Source organism: Nycticebus coucang, chromosome 11, assembly GCF_027406575.1.
Source record: "Nycticebus coucang isolate mNycCou1 chromosome 11, mNycCou1.pri, whole genome shotgun sequence".
NCBI classification, from domain to species: Eukaryota; Metazoa; Chordata; class Mammalia; order Primates; family Lorisidae; genus Nycticebus; species Nycticebus coucang.
In genome coordinates, this window is record NC_069790.1 from 7,518,008 (window position 1) to 7,535,612 (window position 17,605).

At 40.8% G+C, this 17,605-nt stretch overlaps 1 protein-coding gene across 1 annotated transcript in view; it reads right to left on the reverse strand.

Annotated features, from left to right (window-relative positions):
- ABCA13 (ATP binding cassette subfamily A member 13) overlaps positions 1-17,605 on the reverse strand; it is a 578,079-nt gene that overhangs the window by 363,216 nt on the left and 197,258 nt on the right. The window contains exon 31 of the mRNA XM_053553839.1: positions 16,916-17,222. Coding sequence (XP_053409814.1) covers positions 16,916-17,222 — 307 coding nt within the window. The remainder of the gene's footprint in view (positions 1-16,915; positions 17,223-17,605) is intronic.

Here is a 17,605-nt window from a genome sequence, read left to right on the forward strand (position 1 = left end):
ACAGCCGTTTTTTCTTTAACGGCAGAACGCTCACTTCTGGATATTCTGAGGCCACACCCCCTGTCTCCCTGGGCAACCAGAGGAGGCCACCGGTGTCACGGCTCACAAACCCAGAAGCCTCCAGGGCGGGGCCGACCCAGAGAGGTGTTCAGACGCAATTCTCCAGCAGCAAAGACGTTTGAACTCAAAACAGCCCGTCTCCTGTAGGCGACGACAGGAACAGAGACAGAACCTCACAAAGTTGTCTGTTCTGTTCTGTTCTGTTAGCAGCATCCATCAGGGACGGGGCTAAGCCTGAGTGAACACCTCCTTCCCATCACCTGCATCAAACACTCAAAGATGTCAGGCCCCATCTCCTCCTGCTAGATAGCGGCAGTCTGCGGGGGCCTGGCAGACTTCCTCGCGATTCAGGCAGGTGCAAACCCCTGGAGTGTCTGTTCACTGCAGGCAACTGGGTTAGCCATCTGCAGAGATACCAGTGACTGGGTCCGACGGAGGGGCAAAGTGGGGAAGGAGACGTCAACCTTCCCAGACTGCTCTGTTTGCGGGGTGGCTTCTCCTGACTCCACGCTGCACTGGAGTGAGCTGTCTCAGAGGAGTCACCAGGCCCCTGTGATCCAGTTCCCAGAGACCTCTTGAACCCTTCCACCTGAGACAAGTGCCGATTGAGACAGTTGATTCGGACCTTTTGAACTGGGCTAATAGACTGAGGACTTTTCAGGTGGTGCCCTGGGTGTGCGATTGTAGGAAGGTTTGATTCTCCTTTTCCAACTGGGGCCAGAGGTGGGCAGGCGGGGTGACTTAATTGCTGATTTTTCCACACAGCTGAGACTTCAAGCCAGAGTAGAAGTTGCAATAGGATAGAACAGAAACCAGCTGAAAACAAGACAGAACCACTTTGCTCCACCACACCAGACAGGGCCCCAGTTTCTCAGGCCACAACACTGTACGGGCCCTCGATAAAACCCCAGGGGAAAAACCAAAGGGAGTAAACCATGGGGCGGAATCAGCGGAAAAACTCTGGTAACATGAATAACCAGAATAGATCAACCCCCCCAAGAAAAGACACGGCAGATGTGATTGAAGATCCCATTCATAAACAACTGGCTGAGATGTCAGAAGTCGAATTCAGAATTTGGTTTGCAGACAAGATTAATAAAATGGAATTAGGAATTCGTGGAGAAATTCAAAAACTGTCTCAAGAATTTAACGAATTTAAAGACAAAACCACCAAAGACTTAGACACACTGAAACAAGAACTTACAGCCCTCAAAGATATGAAAAATACAGTAGAATCCCTAAGTAACAGAATGGAACAAGCAGAAGAAAGGATTTCTGACATTGAAGATAAAGTCTTCGAACGCTCCCAATCTCTCAAAGAGGAAGAGAAATGGAGAGCAAAAACGGATCACTCACTCAGAGAGCTCTCAGATAATTCGAAAAAACATAACATAAGGGTTATAGGAATTTCGGAGGCTAATGACGTGGCAGCCAAGGGCACAGAGGCCCTTCTACATGAAATTATGAAAGAAAATTTTCCAGACATGCCTAGAGAATCTGAAATTCAGATAGCAGACAGCTTCAGAACCCCAGCACGATTCAACCCCAAAAAGCCATCTCCCAGACATATCATAATTAGCTTCACTAAAGTTAACATGAAAGAGAAGATTCTCAAAGCAGCCCGGCGAAAGAAAACTATAACGTACAAAGGTAAGAATATTAGAATAACTGCAGATCTCTCTGCTGAAACTTTTCAAGCAAGAAGAGGCTGGTCATCAACTTTTAATCTCCTAAAGCAAAAAAACTTTCAACCCAGGATCTTGTATCCAGCTAAACTGAGTTTCATCTATGATGGAGAAATTAAATACTTCAATGACATTCATATGTTGAAAAAATTTGCCATAAGTAAACCAGCTCTTCAGGATGTTCTCAGACCTATCCTCCACAATGACCAACCCAATCCTATACCACAAAAGTAAACTCACTCAGAAACTTCGGATCAAACTCCAACTTCCACACTGGCGAAAGGATTAAAAATGTCCACTGGACCTCTGAAAAACTCGAAACCCAAAATTCCACCAGACTTATCCTTACTCTCCATCAATGTGAATGGCTTAAACTGTCCTCTAAAGAGGCATAGGTTAGCTGACTGGATACAAAAACTTAAGCCAGATATTTGTTGCATACAAGAGTCACATCTCAACTTAAAAGACAAATACAGACTCAGGGTGAAAGGATGGTCATCCATATTTCAGGCAAATGGTAATCAGAAAAAAGCAGGTGTTGCAATTTTATTTGCAGATACAGTAGGCTTTAAACCATCAAAAGTAAGGAAGGACAAGAATGGTCACTTCATATTTGTTAAGGGTAATACTCAATATGACGAGATCTCAATTATTAATATCTATGCACCCAACCAGAATGCACCTCAATTTATAAGAGAAACTCTAACAGACATGAGTAACTTGATTTCCTCCAGCTCCATAATCGTTGGAGATTTCAACACTCCCTTGGCAGTGTTGGATCGATCCTCCAGAAAGAAGCTGAGCAAAGAAATCTTAGATTTAAACTTAACCATCCAATATTTAGATTTAGCAGACATCTACAGAACATTTCATCCCAACAAAACTGAATACACATACTTCTCATCAGCCCACGGAACTTACTCCAAAATTGATCACATTTTAGGTCACAAGTCTAACCTCAGTAAATTTAAAGGAATAGAAATTATTCCGTGCATCTTCTCGGACCATCATGGAATAAAACTTGAATTGAGTAACAACAGGAATCTGCATACCCATACAAAAACATGGAAGTTAAATAACCTTATGCTGAATGATAGCTGGGTCAGAGATGAGATTAAGAAAGAAATCACCAATTTTTTGGAACAAAATGACAATGAAGACACAAGCTATCAGAACCTCTGGGACACTGCAAAGGCAGTTCTAAGAGGGAAATTTATAGCACTGCAAGCCTTCCTCAAGAGAACGGAAAGAGAGGAAGTTAACAACTTAATGGGACATCTCACGCAACTGGAAAAGGAAGAACATTCCAACCCCAAACCCAGTAGAAGAAAAGAAATAACCAAAATTAGAGCAGAATTAAATGAAATTGAAAACAAAAGAATAATACAACAGATCAATAAATCAAAAAGCTGGTTTTTTGAAAAGGTCAATAAAATAGATAAACCTCTGGCCAACCTAATCAGGAAAAAAAGAGTAAAATCTCTAATATCATCAATCAGAAACAACAAAGACAAAATAACCACAGACTCATCAGAAATCCAAAAAATCCTTAATGAATATTACAAGAAACTTTATTCTCAGAAATATGAAAATCTGAAGGAAATAGACCGATACTTGGAAGCACGCCACCTTCCAAGACTTAACCAGAATCAAGTGGAAATGTTGAACAGACCCATATCAAGTTCAGAAATAGCATCAACTATACAAAACCTCCCTAAAAAGAAAAGCCCGGGACCAGATGGTTTCACGTCAGAATTCTACCAAACCTTTAAAGAGGAATTAGTACCTATATTACTCAACCTGTTCCAAAATGTAGAAAAAGAAGGAAGACTACCCAACACGTTCTATGAAGCAAATATCACCCTGATCCCCAAACCAGGAAAAGACCCAACAAGAAAAGAAAATTATAGACCAATATCACTAATGAATATAGATGCAAAAATATTCAACAAGATCCTAACAAACAGAATCCAGCAACACATCAAACAAATTATACATCATGACCAAGTTGGTTTTATCCCAGGGTCTCAAGGCTGGTTCAATATACGTAAATCTATAAATGTAATTCAGCACATAAACAAATTAAAAAACAAAGACCATATGATTCTCTCAATTGATGCAGAAAAAGCTTTTGATAATATCCAGCATCCCTTCATGATCAGAACACTCAAGAAAATTGGTCTAGAAGGGACTTTTCTTAAACTGATAGAGGCTATCTACAGCAAACCCACAGCCAATATCATATTGAATGGAGTTAAATTGGAATCATTTCCACTCAGATCAGGAACCAGACAAGGCTGCCCATTGTCTCCATTGCTTTTCAACATTGTAATGGAAGTTTTAGCCACCGCAATTAGGGAAGAAAAGGCGATCAAGGGTATCCATATAGGGTCAGAAGAGATCAAACTCTCGCTCTTCGCAGATGATATGATTGTGTATCTGGAAAACACTAGGGACTCTACTACAAAACTCCTAGAAGTGATCAAGGAATACAGCAGCGTCTCAGGTTACAAAATCAACATTCATAAATCGGTAGCCTTTATATACACCAACAACAGTCAAATTGAAAAAGCAGTTAAGGACTCTATCCCATTCACAGTAGTGCCAAAGAAGATGAAATATTTGGGAATTTACCTAACAAAAGACGTGAAAGATCTCTATAAAGAGAACTATGAAACTCTAAGAAAAGAAATAGCTGAAAATGTTAACAAATGGAAAAACATACCATGCTCATGGCTAGGAAGAATCAACATTATCAAAATGTCCATACTACCCAAAGCAATATATACTTTCAACGCACTCCCTATTAAAGCTCCACTGTCATATTTTAAAGATCTTGAAAAAACATTACTTCGTTTTATATGGAATCAGAAAAAACCTCGAATAGCCAAGACATTACTCAGAAATAAAAACAAAACAGGAGGAATCACACTACCAGACCTCAGACTTTACTACAAATCGATAGTGATCAAAACAGCATGGTATTGGCACAAAAACAGAGAAGTAGATATCTGGAATAGAATAGAGAACCAAGAGATGAATCCAGCTACTTACCGCTATTTGATTTTTGACAAGCCAATTAAAAACATTCAGTGGGGAAAAGATTCCCTATTTAACAAATGGTGCTGGGTGAACTGGCTGGCAACCTGCAGAAGACTGAAATTAGACCCACACCTTTCACCATTAACTAAGATAGACTCTCATTGGATTAAAGATTTAAACTTAAGACATGAAACTATAAAAATACTAGAGGAGAATGCAGGGAAAACCCTTGAAGAAATTGGTCTGGGTGAGTATTTCATGAGGAGAACCCCCCGGGCAATTGAAGCAGCTTCAAAAATACACTACTGGGACTTGATCAAACTAAAAAGCTTCTGCACAGCTAAGAACACAGTAAGCAGAGCAAGCAGACAGCCCTCAGAATGGGAGAAGATATTTGCAGGGTATAACTCTGACAAAGGTTTAATAACCAGAATCCACAGAGAACTCAAACGCATCAGCAAGAAAAAAACAAGGGATCCCATCGCAGGCTGGGCAAGGGATTTGAAGAGAAACTTCTCTGAAGAAGACAGGCGCACGGCCTTCAGACATATGAAAAAATGCTCATCATCTTTAATCATCAGAGAAATGCAAATCAAAACTACTTTGAGATATCATCTAACTCCAATGAGACTAGTCTATATCACAAAATCTCAAGACCAGAGATGTTGGCGTGGATGCGGAGAAAAGGGAACACTTCTGCACTGCTGGTGGGAATGCAAATTAATACATTCCTTTTGGAGGGATATATGGAGAACACTCAGAGATCTAAAAATAGATCTGCCATTCAATCCTGTAATTCCTCTGCTGGGCATATACCCAGAAGACCAAAAATCACAACATAACAAAGATATTTGTACCAGAATGTTTATTGCAGCCCAATTCATAATTGCTAAGTCATGGAAAAAGCCGAAGTGCCCATCGATCCACGAATGGATTAATAAATTGTGGTATATGTATACCATGGAATACTATGCAGCCTTAAAGAAAGATGGAGACTTTACCTCTTTCATGTTTACATGGATGGAGCTGGAACATATTCTTCTTAGTAAAGTATCCCAAGAATGGAAGAAAAAATATCCAATGTACACAGCCCTATTATGAAACTAATTTGGGACTCTCACATGAAAGCTATAACCCAGCTACAACTTAACAATAGGGGGAAGTGGGAAAGGGGGGGTGGGTAGAGGGAGGGGAATCGGTGGGATCACACCTGTGGTGCATATTACAGGGGTATTTGCGAAACTTGGTAAATGTAGAATATAAATGTTTTGGCACAGTAACTGAGATAACGCCGGAAAGGCTATGTTAACCACTGGGATAAAAATATGTCAAATGGTTTATGAAGTGAGTGTATGATGCCCCATAATCATATCATTGTATACACTTATGATTTAATAAAAAAATTAAAAAAAAAAAAAAAAAAGAAAAAAAAAAAAAAATAATATGCAAACATTGAATAAATTCAGCACAACTAGACCAGCTCTACAGGAAATACTTAGACCTATTCTCACACTGACCATCATAACACTCCACCAGCAAAGTAAACACCCAGAAACTAAAGCACACAACATAGCTTCCACAATGGCACAAAGGATAAAACCAAGTAACAGACTTTCACAAAAGAAGATGAATAGAACTCCACCATACTTATTATTTCTCTCAATAAATGTTAATGGCTTGAATTTCTCATTAAAAAGGAATAGGCTGGCTGGTTGGATAAAAAAGCATAAGCCATCCATATGCTGTCTCCAGGAAATGCATCCACCCTTGAAAAACAAGTCTAGATTCAGGGTAAAGGGATGGAAAACAGTATTTCAGGAAAATGGAAATCAGAAGAAAGTGGGGGTCACAATCTTATTTAAGATAGAAGTGGATTTAAAGCAACTAATGTTTTGTTTTTTTTGTTTGTTTTTTTTTATTTAACAAATATTTTATTTCTTTTTTTTTTTGCTTTTTTTTTTTTAATTGTTGGATATTTCTTTTTTTTTTTTTTTTTTTATTGTTGGGGATTCATTGAGGGTACAATAAGCCAGTTACACTGATTGTAATTGTTAGGTAAAGTCCCTCTTGCAATCATGTCTTGCCCCCATAAAATGTGACACACACTAAGGCTCCACCCTCCTCCCTCCATCCCTCTTTCTTAAAGCAACTAATGTTAAGAAAAACAAAGATGGTCACTTCATACTGGTCAAGGGAACAATGCAACAAGAAGATATTTCAACTCTAAATATTTATGCACTGAACTTAAATGCTCCCAGATTTATGAAACAGACTTTGATTGGTCTGAGCAATATGACATCACATAACATAATAGCTAAGGACTTTAACATCACTTTGATGGAACTGGAAGATCCTCTAAACAGAAACTAAATAAAGATATATGGGACTTAAATGTGACCCTAGAACAAACTGGCTAATAGACATATACAGAACATGCCATCCCAAAGCTAAGGAATATATGTTCTTCTCATTATCCCATGGAACATACTGCAAAATAGATCATATAATAGGCTACAAATCAAACCTCAAAGAAATTAAAATAATTGAAATTATACCTTGTATCTTCTCAGACCACAAGGAAATAAAAGGGAACTCAATTCCAACAAAAATTTTCATCCCCACCCAAAGTCACAGAAATTAAACAAACTTATGCTGTATGAACATTGGGTCAGAGAAGAGATAAAGGAGGAAATTGTTAAATTCCCCAAACATAACAACAATATAGCCACAAGTTATCAAAACCTGTGGGACACTGCAAAAGCAGTCCTAAGAGGGAAATTTATCCCATTAGATGCCGACATCCACAAAACAGAACGAGAGCACATCAGAAAGAGAGCACATTGACAACCTAATTAGTCATCTTAAGGAAATGGAAAAGGAAGACCAATCAAATCCCAAACATAGCAGAAGAAAAGAAGTAACCCAAACTAAATCAGGAATAAATGAAATTTAAAACAAAAGAATCATTCAGAAAATTAATGAAACTAAAAGTTGGTTCTTAAAATAAATAAATAAAATAAAAAAACCTTCAGCCCAATTAACTAGAAACAGAAAAGTAAAATCTCTGATACCTCAATTAGAAATGCAAAAGGGGAAATAATGACAGATATCACAGAAATATAAGGGATTATCTCCAGCTGCTACAAGAAACTCTATGCCCAGAAATTTGACAATGTGTAGAAAATGGACCAATACCTGGAATCCCACCCTGTCCCAAGACTTAACCAAGAAGAAATACATTTCTTGAACAGACCAATATCAAGCACTGAGATCAAAGAAACAATAAGAAATCTTCCAACACAAAAACCCCTGTACCAGACAGCTTCACACCAGAATTGTATCAAACCTTCAAAGGAGAGATTGTACCCATACTGCAGAAAGTATTTCAAAACATTAAGAAGGAAGGAACCTTCCCCAATACCTTCTATGAAACAAATACCACTCTGATACCAACTAAAAAGGAGAACTGCAGAACAATTTCACTGATGAATAGAGATTCAAAAATACTCAATAAAATCTTAGCCAATATGTTACAGCTATACATTAAAAAAATTATACATCATAAATAAAGAAAGAAAGAAAGAAATAATTAAATAAATAAAAATTATACATCACGATCAAGTAGGTTTTATCTCAGGGATTCAAGACTGGTTTAACATAGGGCAAATCCATAAATGCAATTCACCATATCAACAGAAGCAAAAACAAAAATTGTATGATCCTCTCAATCGATGCAGAAAAAGCATTTGCTAAAATTCAGCATCCTTTTCTAGCAAGAACACTTAAGAATATAGGCTAGGTGGCACAGTTTTAAACCTGATCAAAGCCATCTATGAATTTACCAAGTTCATCTATGAATTTACCAAGTTCATCTATGAATTTACCAAGTTCATCTATGAATTTACCAAGTTCATCTATGAATTTACCAAGTTCATAGATGGCTTTGATCAGGTTTAAAACTGTGCCACCTAGCCTATATTCTTAAGTGTTCTTGCTAGAAAAGGATGCTGAATTTTAGCAAATGCTTTTTCTGCATCGATTGAGAGGATCATACAATTTTTGTTTTTGCTTCTGTTGATATGGTGAATTGCATTTATGGATTTGCCCTATGTTAAACCAGTCTTGAATCCCTGAGCGAAACTTGGTAAATGTAGAATGTAAATGTTTTGGCACAGTAACTGAGATAACGCCGGAAAGGCTATGTTAACCACTGTGATAAAAATGTGTCAAATGGTTTATGAAGTGAGTGTATGATGCCCCATAATCATATCATTGTATACAGTTATGATTTAATAAAAAAAATTAAAAAAAAAAGCCATCTATGACATACCACAGCTAATATCATACTGAATGAAGTAAAACTGAAAACTTTTTCACTTAGAACTGGAGACAGACATGGTTGCACTCTACCACCACTACTATTCAACAGTGCTGTAAGTTCTCACCAATGCAATTAGACAAAAGAAGGCTTTAAAGGGCATCCAAATGGGGGCAGAGGAGGTCAAACTCTCACTCTTGGACAATGATATAATCTTACAATTAGAGAACCCCACAGATTCTATCACAAGACTCCTAAAAGTAATCAAAAAATACAATAACATCTCAGGGTATAAAATCAATGTCCAAAAATCAGTAGCCTTTGTATATGCCAACAATAGCCAAGTTGAAAAGCTAATCAAAGACATAATTCCCTTCACATTAGCTTCAAAGAAATGAAATATCTAGAAAAGAGAATTATGAAACCCTAAGAAAATAAGTAGCAGAAGACATTAACAAATGGAAGAGCATACCATGCTCCTGGCTGGGAAGAATCAACATTATTAAAATGTCCATACTTCCCAAAGCAATCTACAGATTCAATGCAATCCCAATTAAAATACCAACATCATACTTTGAAGAATTTGAAAAAATAGTTCTTCATTTTGTATGGAATCAGAAAATACCCTGTATAGCCAAGGCAATTTTTAGTAATAAAAACAAAGCCAGAGGCATCACTCTACCAAACCTTAACCTATATTACAAGTCCACAGTGATCAAAACAACATGGTATTCGCACAAAAGTAAAGACATAGACATTTGGAACTAAATAGAAAATGAAGAGATTAAACTCATCTCTTATAGCCATCTGATATTTGACAAACCAAACAAAAGCATATGCTGGAGAAAAGAATCCCTATTCAATAAATAGTGCTGGGAGAACAATAATCACACATAAAATACTGAAACTGGACCCGCACCTTTCACCACTTATAAAAATTGACTCAAGATGGATAAAAGATTTAAATCTAAGGCATAAAACCATAAAAATAATGGAAAGTGTGGGGAAAACTCTTGAGGATATTGGCCTGGGGAAAGAGGTTTCTATGAAGAAGTCTTCAGCTGCTATTGCAACAACACAAAAATAAATAAATGGAACTTAATTAAACTGAAAAGCTTCTTTACAGCTAAGGACACAACAATCAAAGCAAATAGACACAACTGGACGTGGGACACAACTAGAAGAGGGACTCTACCTAACAAATTCAGATATTGTGACCTGGTTGGTTATACCCTCACATTAACCTGAAATTTAAAAAAAAAAAAACTATCATCTGTAGCCATCGGACACCTTTAGAATGGGAAAAGATATTTTCATGTTATGAATCTGACAAAGGTTTGATAACTAGCATCTATAGATAACTCAAATTAATCAACAACAAAAAAAGCAAACTATCCTATCTATCACTGGGGAGGAGACATGAAAAGAACCTTCTCCGAGGAAGACAGATGAAGGGCTAACAAACATATGAAAAAAAATGCTTATTATCCCTAATCAACAGAGAAATGCAAATCAAAACCACCCTGGGATACCACATAACCCCAGTAAGATTACCCCACGTTACAAAGTCCCAAAGTTACAGATGCTGGTGTGGATGTGGAGAGGGGGGAACACTTTCACACTGTTGGTGGGACTGAAAACTAATACAGCCTCTTTGGAAAGAAGTATGAAGAATCCTTAAAGAACTCAAATTAGACCTCCCCCCATTTGACTCCTCAATCCCACTACTAGGCATCTACCCAGAAGAAAATAAAATCATTTTATCACAAGGACATTTGCACTAGATTGTTTATTGAAGCTCAATTTACAATTGGCAAGATCTGGAAACTACCTGAATGCCCATCAACTCAGGAATGAATTAACAAAGTGTGGTATATGTATACCATGAAATACTATTCAGCCATAAAAAGGATGGTGACCTTATATCTTTTGTATTTACCTGGATGGAGTTGAAACACATTCTTCTCTAGTAAAGTATCAAAAGAATGGAAAAGCAAGTATCCAATGTATTCAGTAATAACATGAAGCCAGTAGATGATCTAATTCATGCCTAGAATCTCCGAGAAGAAATAAACTCATTTCAATTCAAGTTGGGGAAGGGGGAACAAGGGCAGGGAAAAAGGGGAAATTTGGGGTGCTCCCACTTAATGGTCACAATGTAGGGGTATATGGCATGTCTTTTGGATGTGGGACACAACTAGAAGAGGGACTCCACCTAACAAATTCAGATATTGTGACCTGGTTTGTTGTACCCTCACATCAATCTGAAATAAAAAGAAAAATTATTGTCTCCAGCCATCGGACACTAAACATACACCTGCCTTCACATGACCATCAAAATATCCCACACATTTCTAAACTCTCACACGCCTCTTTGAAGAACCACCACTGAAATCTGAGCTCAGATTAGGATGTAAGAAAACATGCCAGGCTTTCTAGCACTGTGATGTGAAATAGCAGCCCAGTGACCAAGGCTCCTGGCACAAAATGCTTAAAAGGAGAAAAAAAAAAAGTAGCAAGTGGCAATTAATAGGAGACGTGAGGCATGAAGGGAATATTCAGACAAGAGACCTCAGGAGAAATAACTCAACCTACCTAAGTGGCAATTTCTTCAGCTGTACTTACAAGGTACTTAGAGGATAAAGGAGACAATTTTTGAAAACATGATAGAATTTTAAAAGAAATATGATTATTGCTGCTGTTGAAAAGAATGTGTAGAAATTGAATAAATGATTCCTGAGGTTTTAACAAGACACCATCCTCCTCCATCCAGAAGGGAGATTAAGTCTGTAAGAGCCGTGAAGAATTAGAAAATTTAGTGAGGACACTGCTACAACTCAAACTTTAGCCTTACAGTGGTAAACTATGTAACCTAACTGTATGTACCCTCCCATTCATCTGAAATTTAAACAACTAAATGTAAAAGAAATGACATTAATGACACTCTTTCTTCGCTTCCCACCAAGAGACAGGACAAGGCTTGGGAGAGGGACGGCTTTCAGCACCTGAGGGTTATCAGGAATGAGGTTTTCTGCTGAGAACAATGGCCATTGACTGCAAAGAAGAGGAAGGTATGTATAAGGCTGCCTGCAGGAGGGCCCGAGGAAAAGAAACAGAGGAAATGTACAGAATGAGAGGTCCTCTCACTGGTCTGTTGTGGATCAAACTGACTTTTTTTAAAGAAGGAATTTTATGGGGCGACGCCTGTGGCTCAGTGAGTAGGGCGCCGGCCCCATATGCCGAGGGTGGCGGGTTCAAACCCAGCCCCAGCCAAACTGCAACAAAAAAAAAAGCCGGGTATTGTGGCAGGCGCCTGTAGTCCCAGCTGCTCGGGAGGCTGAGGCAAGAGAACCGCGTAAGCCCAAGAGTTAGAGGTTGCTGTGAGCCGTGTGACGCCACGGCACTCTACCCAAGGGCGGTACAGTGAGACTCTGTCTCTACAAAAAAAAAAGAAGGAATTTTACATTTCAAGCGTGAATTGCTGTCAACCCTTCACTCTTCACTTCACCCAAGATGCAGCAGAGTCTGGATGCAGCGATTCCCAGGAGCAGGGCCATCACTCAGACAGACCCAGTGCACACCATTTCTGCTTCTGCTGGACCCAACCCAGGGTCCTGTGACTTGAAGCAGCCAAAAAGCAGTGGAGGAAAACACAGGTGCCCTTTGCAAGACATACTTCTTTTGCATCTCAAACAGTTCTAGAGGCTTGTTGTATTTTTGTTTTCTGAAAACCTTTTTAGTAAATTGGCTTACTCTGTGAAGCAATACATTAACATCTGAAATCTTTATATGCATGCTCTATATGCATAGAGCAAATCTTTATATAATGCTCTACATGCACAGAGCATTAATTTCACAAAAACCCATTTCTTACCCAACTCTGCAATCGCAAAGTAGCATTTCCCAATGCAGGCCCCTCAAAACATTAGTTCCATTATAAACAGTTAAATACTATTAAATGAGTTTTGTTAGCACGGATGAATTGCTGTGATGGGTCCCTCCACTTGTCAAGGTCTTTTTCCCTTCAGTTAGTTATTCAAAGGCACAGTTCCCCTCTCTCTTATAAGCTATCAGTTTTCCAGCTTTATTGGACTATTCTCATTAGCATCCTACATTAAAGCATGAACAAAGGAATTTGGGAAAGAATCGAATTTCCTTATACCTACTGCCCATTTCTTCCCATTTACAGCAAAACTCCTGAGAGATTTTCCTTCTCCAATTCTCCTCCTTCAAGTCTGTCTTATGTCCGTCCACTGACAGTGACAACATGCTTATCACTCTCACCACAGGATAGAAGTTGCTGTCTGAGAAGTCCTAGTGATGTGTGCACGTGGCTAAGCTTAGCAGTCCAGAACCTGTCCTCACCCTGTTTTACCTGTGTGCCCCACACTTGAGCCCTTCCCAGAGCCACCTCCTCTGCGTGGCCTCCACAGCTCCATACTTGGCAGGTAACGCTCCTCCTGCCTCGGTGGGGCTTCTCCATCTCCCCTTCTCCCAGCCTCTGCGGAGGGGCTTTAGACATGGCTATGGTTTTCTTTGTCTCTCTATCTCTAGTAATACCATCCAGTCTCAGAGTTCTAAATACCATCAAAATGGTGATGACTCTTAAATCAAGAGGTCCAGCTGGATCTCTCCAGCCTCCTACAGAAATATGCCGACATAGCATTTCCTGGGGTTTCTGCGAGGCAATTAGAAACGTCCTAAACTGAATTTCTATTCTTGTCCTCCAAACCTTCTCCGCTCACAGTTGTTCCTACCGCGGTTAGTTCCAGCAGACCCATTACTTGGACCAAAACGAGGGAGTCTTCCTTGCTGCCTCTCCGTCACACCCTCCACGCCTCTTTTGGAAATTCTGTTGCCCCTACTTTCCTGATGCAACCAGAATCCAACCACTTTTCACAACTTTCCCTGCCACCACTCTGACAGAAGCCACCCTTACTTCTCACCTAGGTTATGACACCAACCTTCTAAATGTTTTTTCTGCTCCCACACTTAGCCCTGCACACTCTTTGCCTGAGCAAGCCTTTACAATATGCGTCAGAGGATGACATTCCTGCTTATAACCCTCCAGCACAGCCTCTTGTGTCACTCAGGTCCCATGCAGCTACACGATCTATGGTCAACTCTTTGAGTTCATCTCCTATACTCTCACCCTTGTTCAGTCTGCTCTGTGAGATGCACCAGGCCACTCCTACCTCAGGGTCTTTGCACTGGCTGTCCCTCAGGCCTAAAACACACTTTCCCCTGTGCCTCCAAGTCTTTGCTGAAACACTTCCTGGCAGGGTCTGCTCCCCTCGCAAGGCTCCCAACCCTGCTCCTCCTGTACCACCCCACCCACATGGGGACGGACTCTTCTGCCTTCTGACAGCCAATGCATCATTCTTCTTTATTGTATTTGTGGACTCTGCTTCCCTGGACTAATTAAAGCTGCAATAGCAGGGATCTCTACCTGTTCCCTTCGCTGATTCACCCCAAGTCTAGAAACTGCCAAATAGTAGGTAAATGTCATTAAATAGATCCATACACTAATGAATACGGAGTTTACTCTGTAAGCATCAGGAAGCCACTAAAAATTTTTAACAAGTGCAGTGTACAGTCTAAAGATTTTTTCCTCACGTGTCTTGAGTTCTTGAGAGATTTTAGACTGCCTCCTTTATGGAAGATACACTAATCCCTCAAGAAAGGGAGACGTTTTGAAAGTGACATAAGAGAAAGCTATCCAACAATGAGAGGCCTAAAGATTTAAGTGTTTCAAAGCACTACAATATTTCTTCACCTTTCTCAAAGAAGTGAGGCAATATTTCTGAGGAGTTGTATTGTACTATCCCACAAATAGATCAAGAGAAGTAATTCCATGCATCATACCTGGGTGTTGCACTACCTCCAACTTCCTAGGCACAAATGTTTCTCATACACAACAATTTGTCTTCAAGGGGTGAAAAAGGCACATCCCCATCTACCTCGCTCAAAATTTCCCTGCCAACCCTCTTGCAATGTCTACCAATCAAGCACTGTGGTCAGCAGAAATGGGAAGCCAATTGGTCAGGCCATGTGGTCATCCATTGACACATTTTCAGGACGTATGCTGCGCTTCCCAACATGACTTCCCGGGGAGCAGCCTGTGTCAGGGTGGGCAGAGGAAACCCCTGTCTTCCTCCTGTGAGCAGGAGCAGAGGGATTTTTCTCCATCCCACTCACATAAACAAGCTCTCTTCCACGGGTAGAGACAGAATAAGTCTATCAAAATGAGACTTTTCTTTTCTGAGATCCACCTTCAAAGAAAATAGCACCATGAAATGTTGACTTTTCCCAGCGTCTCACTCCCGGGGGCTGAGTCGCGCGTTTGCGCATGCGCGGGCATCCAGCCACAGCAGCCGTTTTCTCAGCGGCTGCTTTTCAGGTTCTCACCTCGGAGCAAAATGCCTTACGGACAGAAAATCACTGGCTGAAAATGTTCAAAGCCAAAACTATCATCGCTTTGAAAAGAAAGAATGGCTTTCATTTTACAGAGAAGGCGGTTAAGAGGCTTACCAACAATCTGCTAATGAGACGGTCCCTGGGTGGAAATGACACCTTGGTCTCTTTCTTCCTATCCCTTTGTTCTCTGCCCCACAGGATGGTACCCAAGAGAAGCTCAATCAGGCAGCTTTTAGCGCTTTTACTTCCTACAACACCATCTTCATCAAAGATATCCTGGCAGGCTACTACGTATGAGTGAGAGCACTAGACGGGATGGAGGGGTGAGCCATCAAGTCACCTGTCCTGGCAAATGTGGTCCCCAATCACCCACAGAGGCAGCCCCACCTTCTGCATGGTGGCACCCAGTCAGGGGTGGGATGTGCCATCACCTGCAGCGTCTCACGGAAGGAGCGCCTATCCCTGTTCTCAGAACCCTCAAGCATGTCCCTTTAGGAACCTCACATTCAGCCACTTACCTCCTAGGTGCTTTTAAGAGAGCTCGAGAAAGCCATACCAATACTCAGAGCCAGCATGTGAGGACTGCAAACGACCTGCATTACCCAGAGCCAGGTGCGGCAGCTGAGTGCTCACGGGGGTGGCATCCGTCAGACAGCCCACAGCAGTGTGGCTCGTGCCCTTTGATGTGCTTTGACGTCCCTGCCTCTCTAACCCCACCCAGGTGTCCTCGCTCACCCTCACATTCACTGAGCCCCAGTCAGACCCACAGCCATCTCCTCTCCACTTGGCCGACACCTGCTGCCTGGCCAGGCCTCCCCAGTAGCTGCTCTAATGTTACTGTGGCTTCTCCTCAGACTCTTCTTATCAGGCTGAGCTTCTCTTTCCCCACGTAGATGTCACAGTCAAATCACACGATTTAACTGCTGTATCGTCTCAGACCACATCATGGGGACCTAAGCCAAGACCAAGGCCTCTGTGGAATCCCTCGCCACTCTGTGCATGCTGCCTGGATTCAAAGGATTTGCACTGCAGAAGAAATGACCAGCTCAGTCTCCCCAGGTTTATATGGAGGGACCCTTTTTAGATACGCACAAGCCTCCCTTGTGTGTATTGTTCCTCAAATTTATTCCAAAGGTACTTCGACTATAGATGCCTGACGTCAAATTTAAAACTCCACTTGATCACATTATCTCAGTCATTGAATTTCCCAATCTTCTACCTAAATAGTTCAAGCATGAACCTTAAGAAATTCAAAAGGGAGATGGACTTTCTTAAGAAATGCTCCCTGGAATGACCACAAGATAACAAAAACAAAGGGTTTCTCCCACTCATTTTTCTGAACGCAAAGGCCTTCTCACCGCAGGTGGACACTGAAGGGCGTGTGGATACTCACAGGTCGCTGGTGTGGCAGGGGTAGGGAATCCCTTGCGTCTGTGCTGCGGGCTCCGGAGCTTCTTGCCCAGTCTGCACCGAAATGATGGCTCTTTCAATCATGTCTTGCAGTGGGACAAAGATGTAGTTATATTTGAACCCACTGGCTGGTAGACTCTGAGGATGGAACTTCCAGGAAGGGTTTTTCACCAAGTCTGTTCTCATGCTGTATAAGACACTGGTCCGGATCGTATATGTGACATGGGGTGGTAGTTTGAGGGTCTCTGATTTGAAGTTCTTTCCTAATAAGGAACTGTTGAATATGACACCTAGTGGCAAAAAGAAAAGAAAAAATAAAGAAGCGTCATCACAACTTCAGGAGCGGCTCACAAGGTGTCTGCACTGAGTCAGCTGGGGAAGCTGGGGGGACCCCAGCAAGGCACTGCCCTCTGCCCCTCCCAGGTGAACTGGAGGGGGGCAAATCCAGTCACACAGGCAGTCTGTGCTGAGCTTTAACAAAGACCTCCTAGTTCCCAGCCCAGTGTTGTTCTCTATTTAATAAAATCATGTTATAGTGTCATCAACACACAAATTACTTGTTTGGTATTTTTTGCAGGACTTTAAAAATCATATAAGGCTGTTCAAATCAGCGAGCACTTCTTCTCTTGAGTTGCAGATAGAACTCAATGGGCAAAGTCCATCTCTTTGGGGT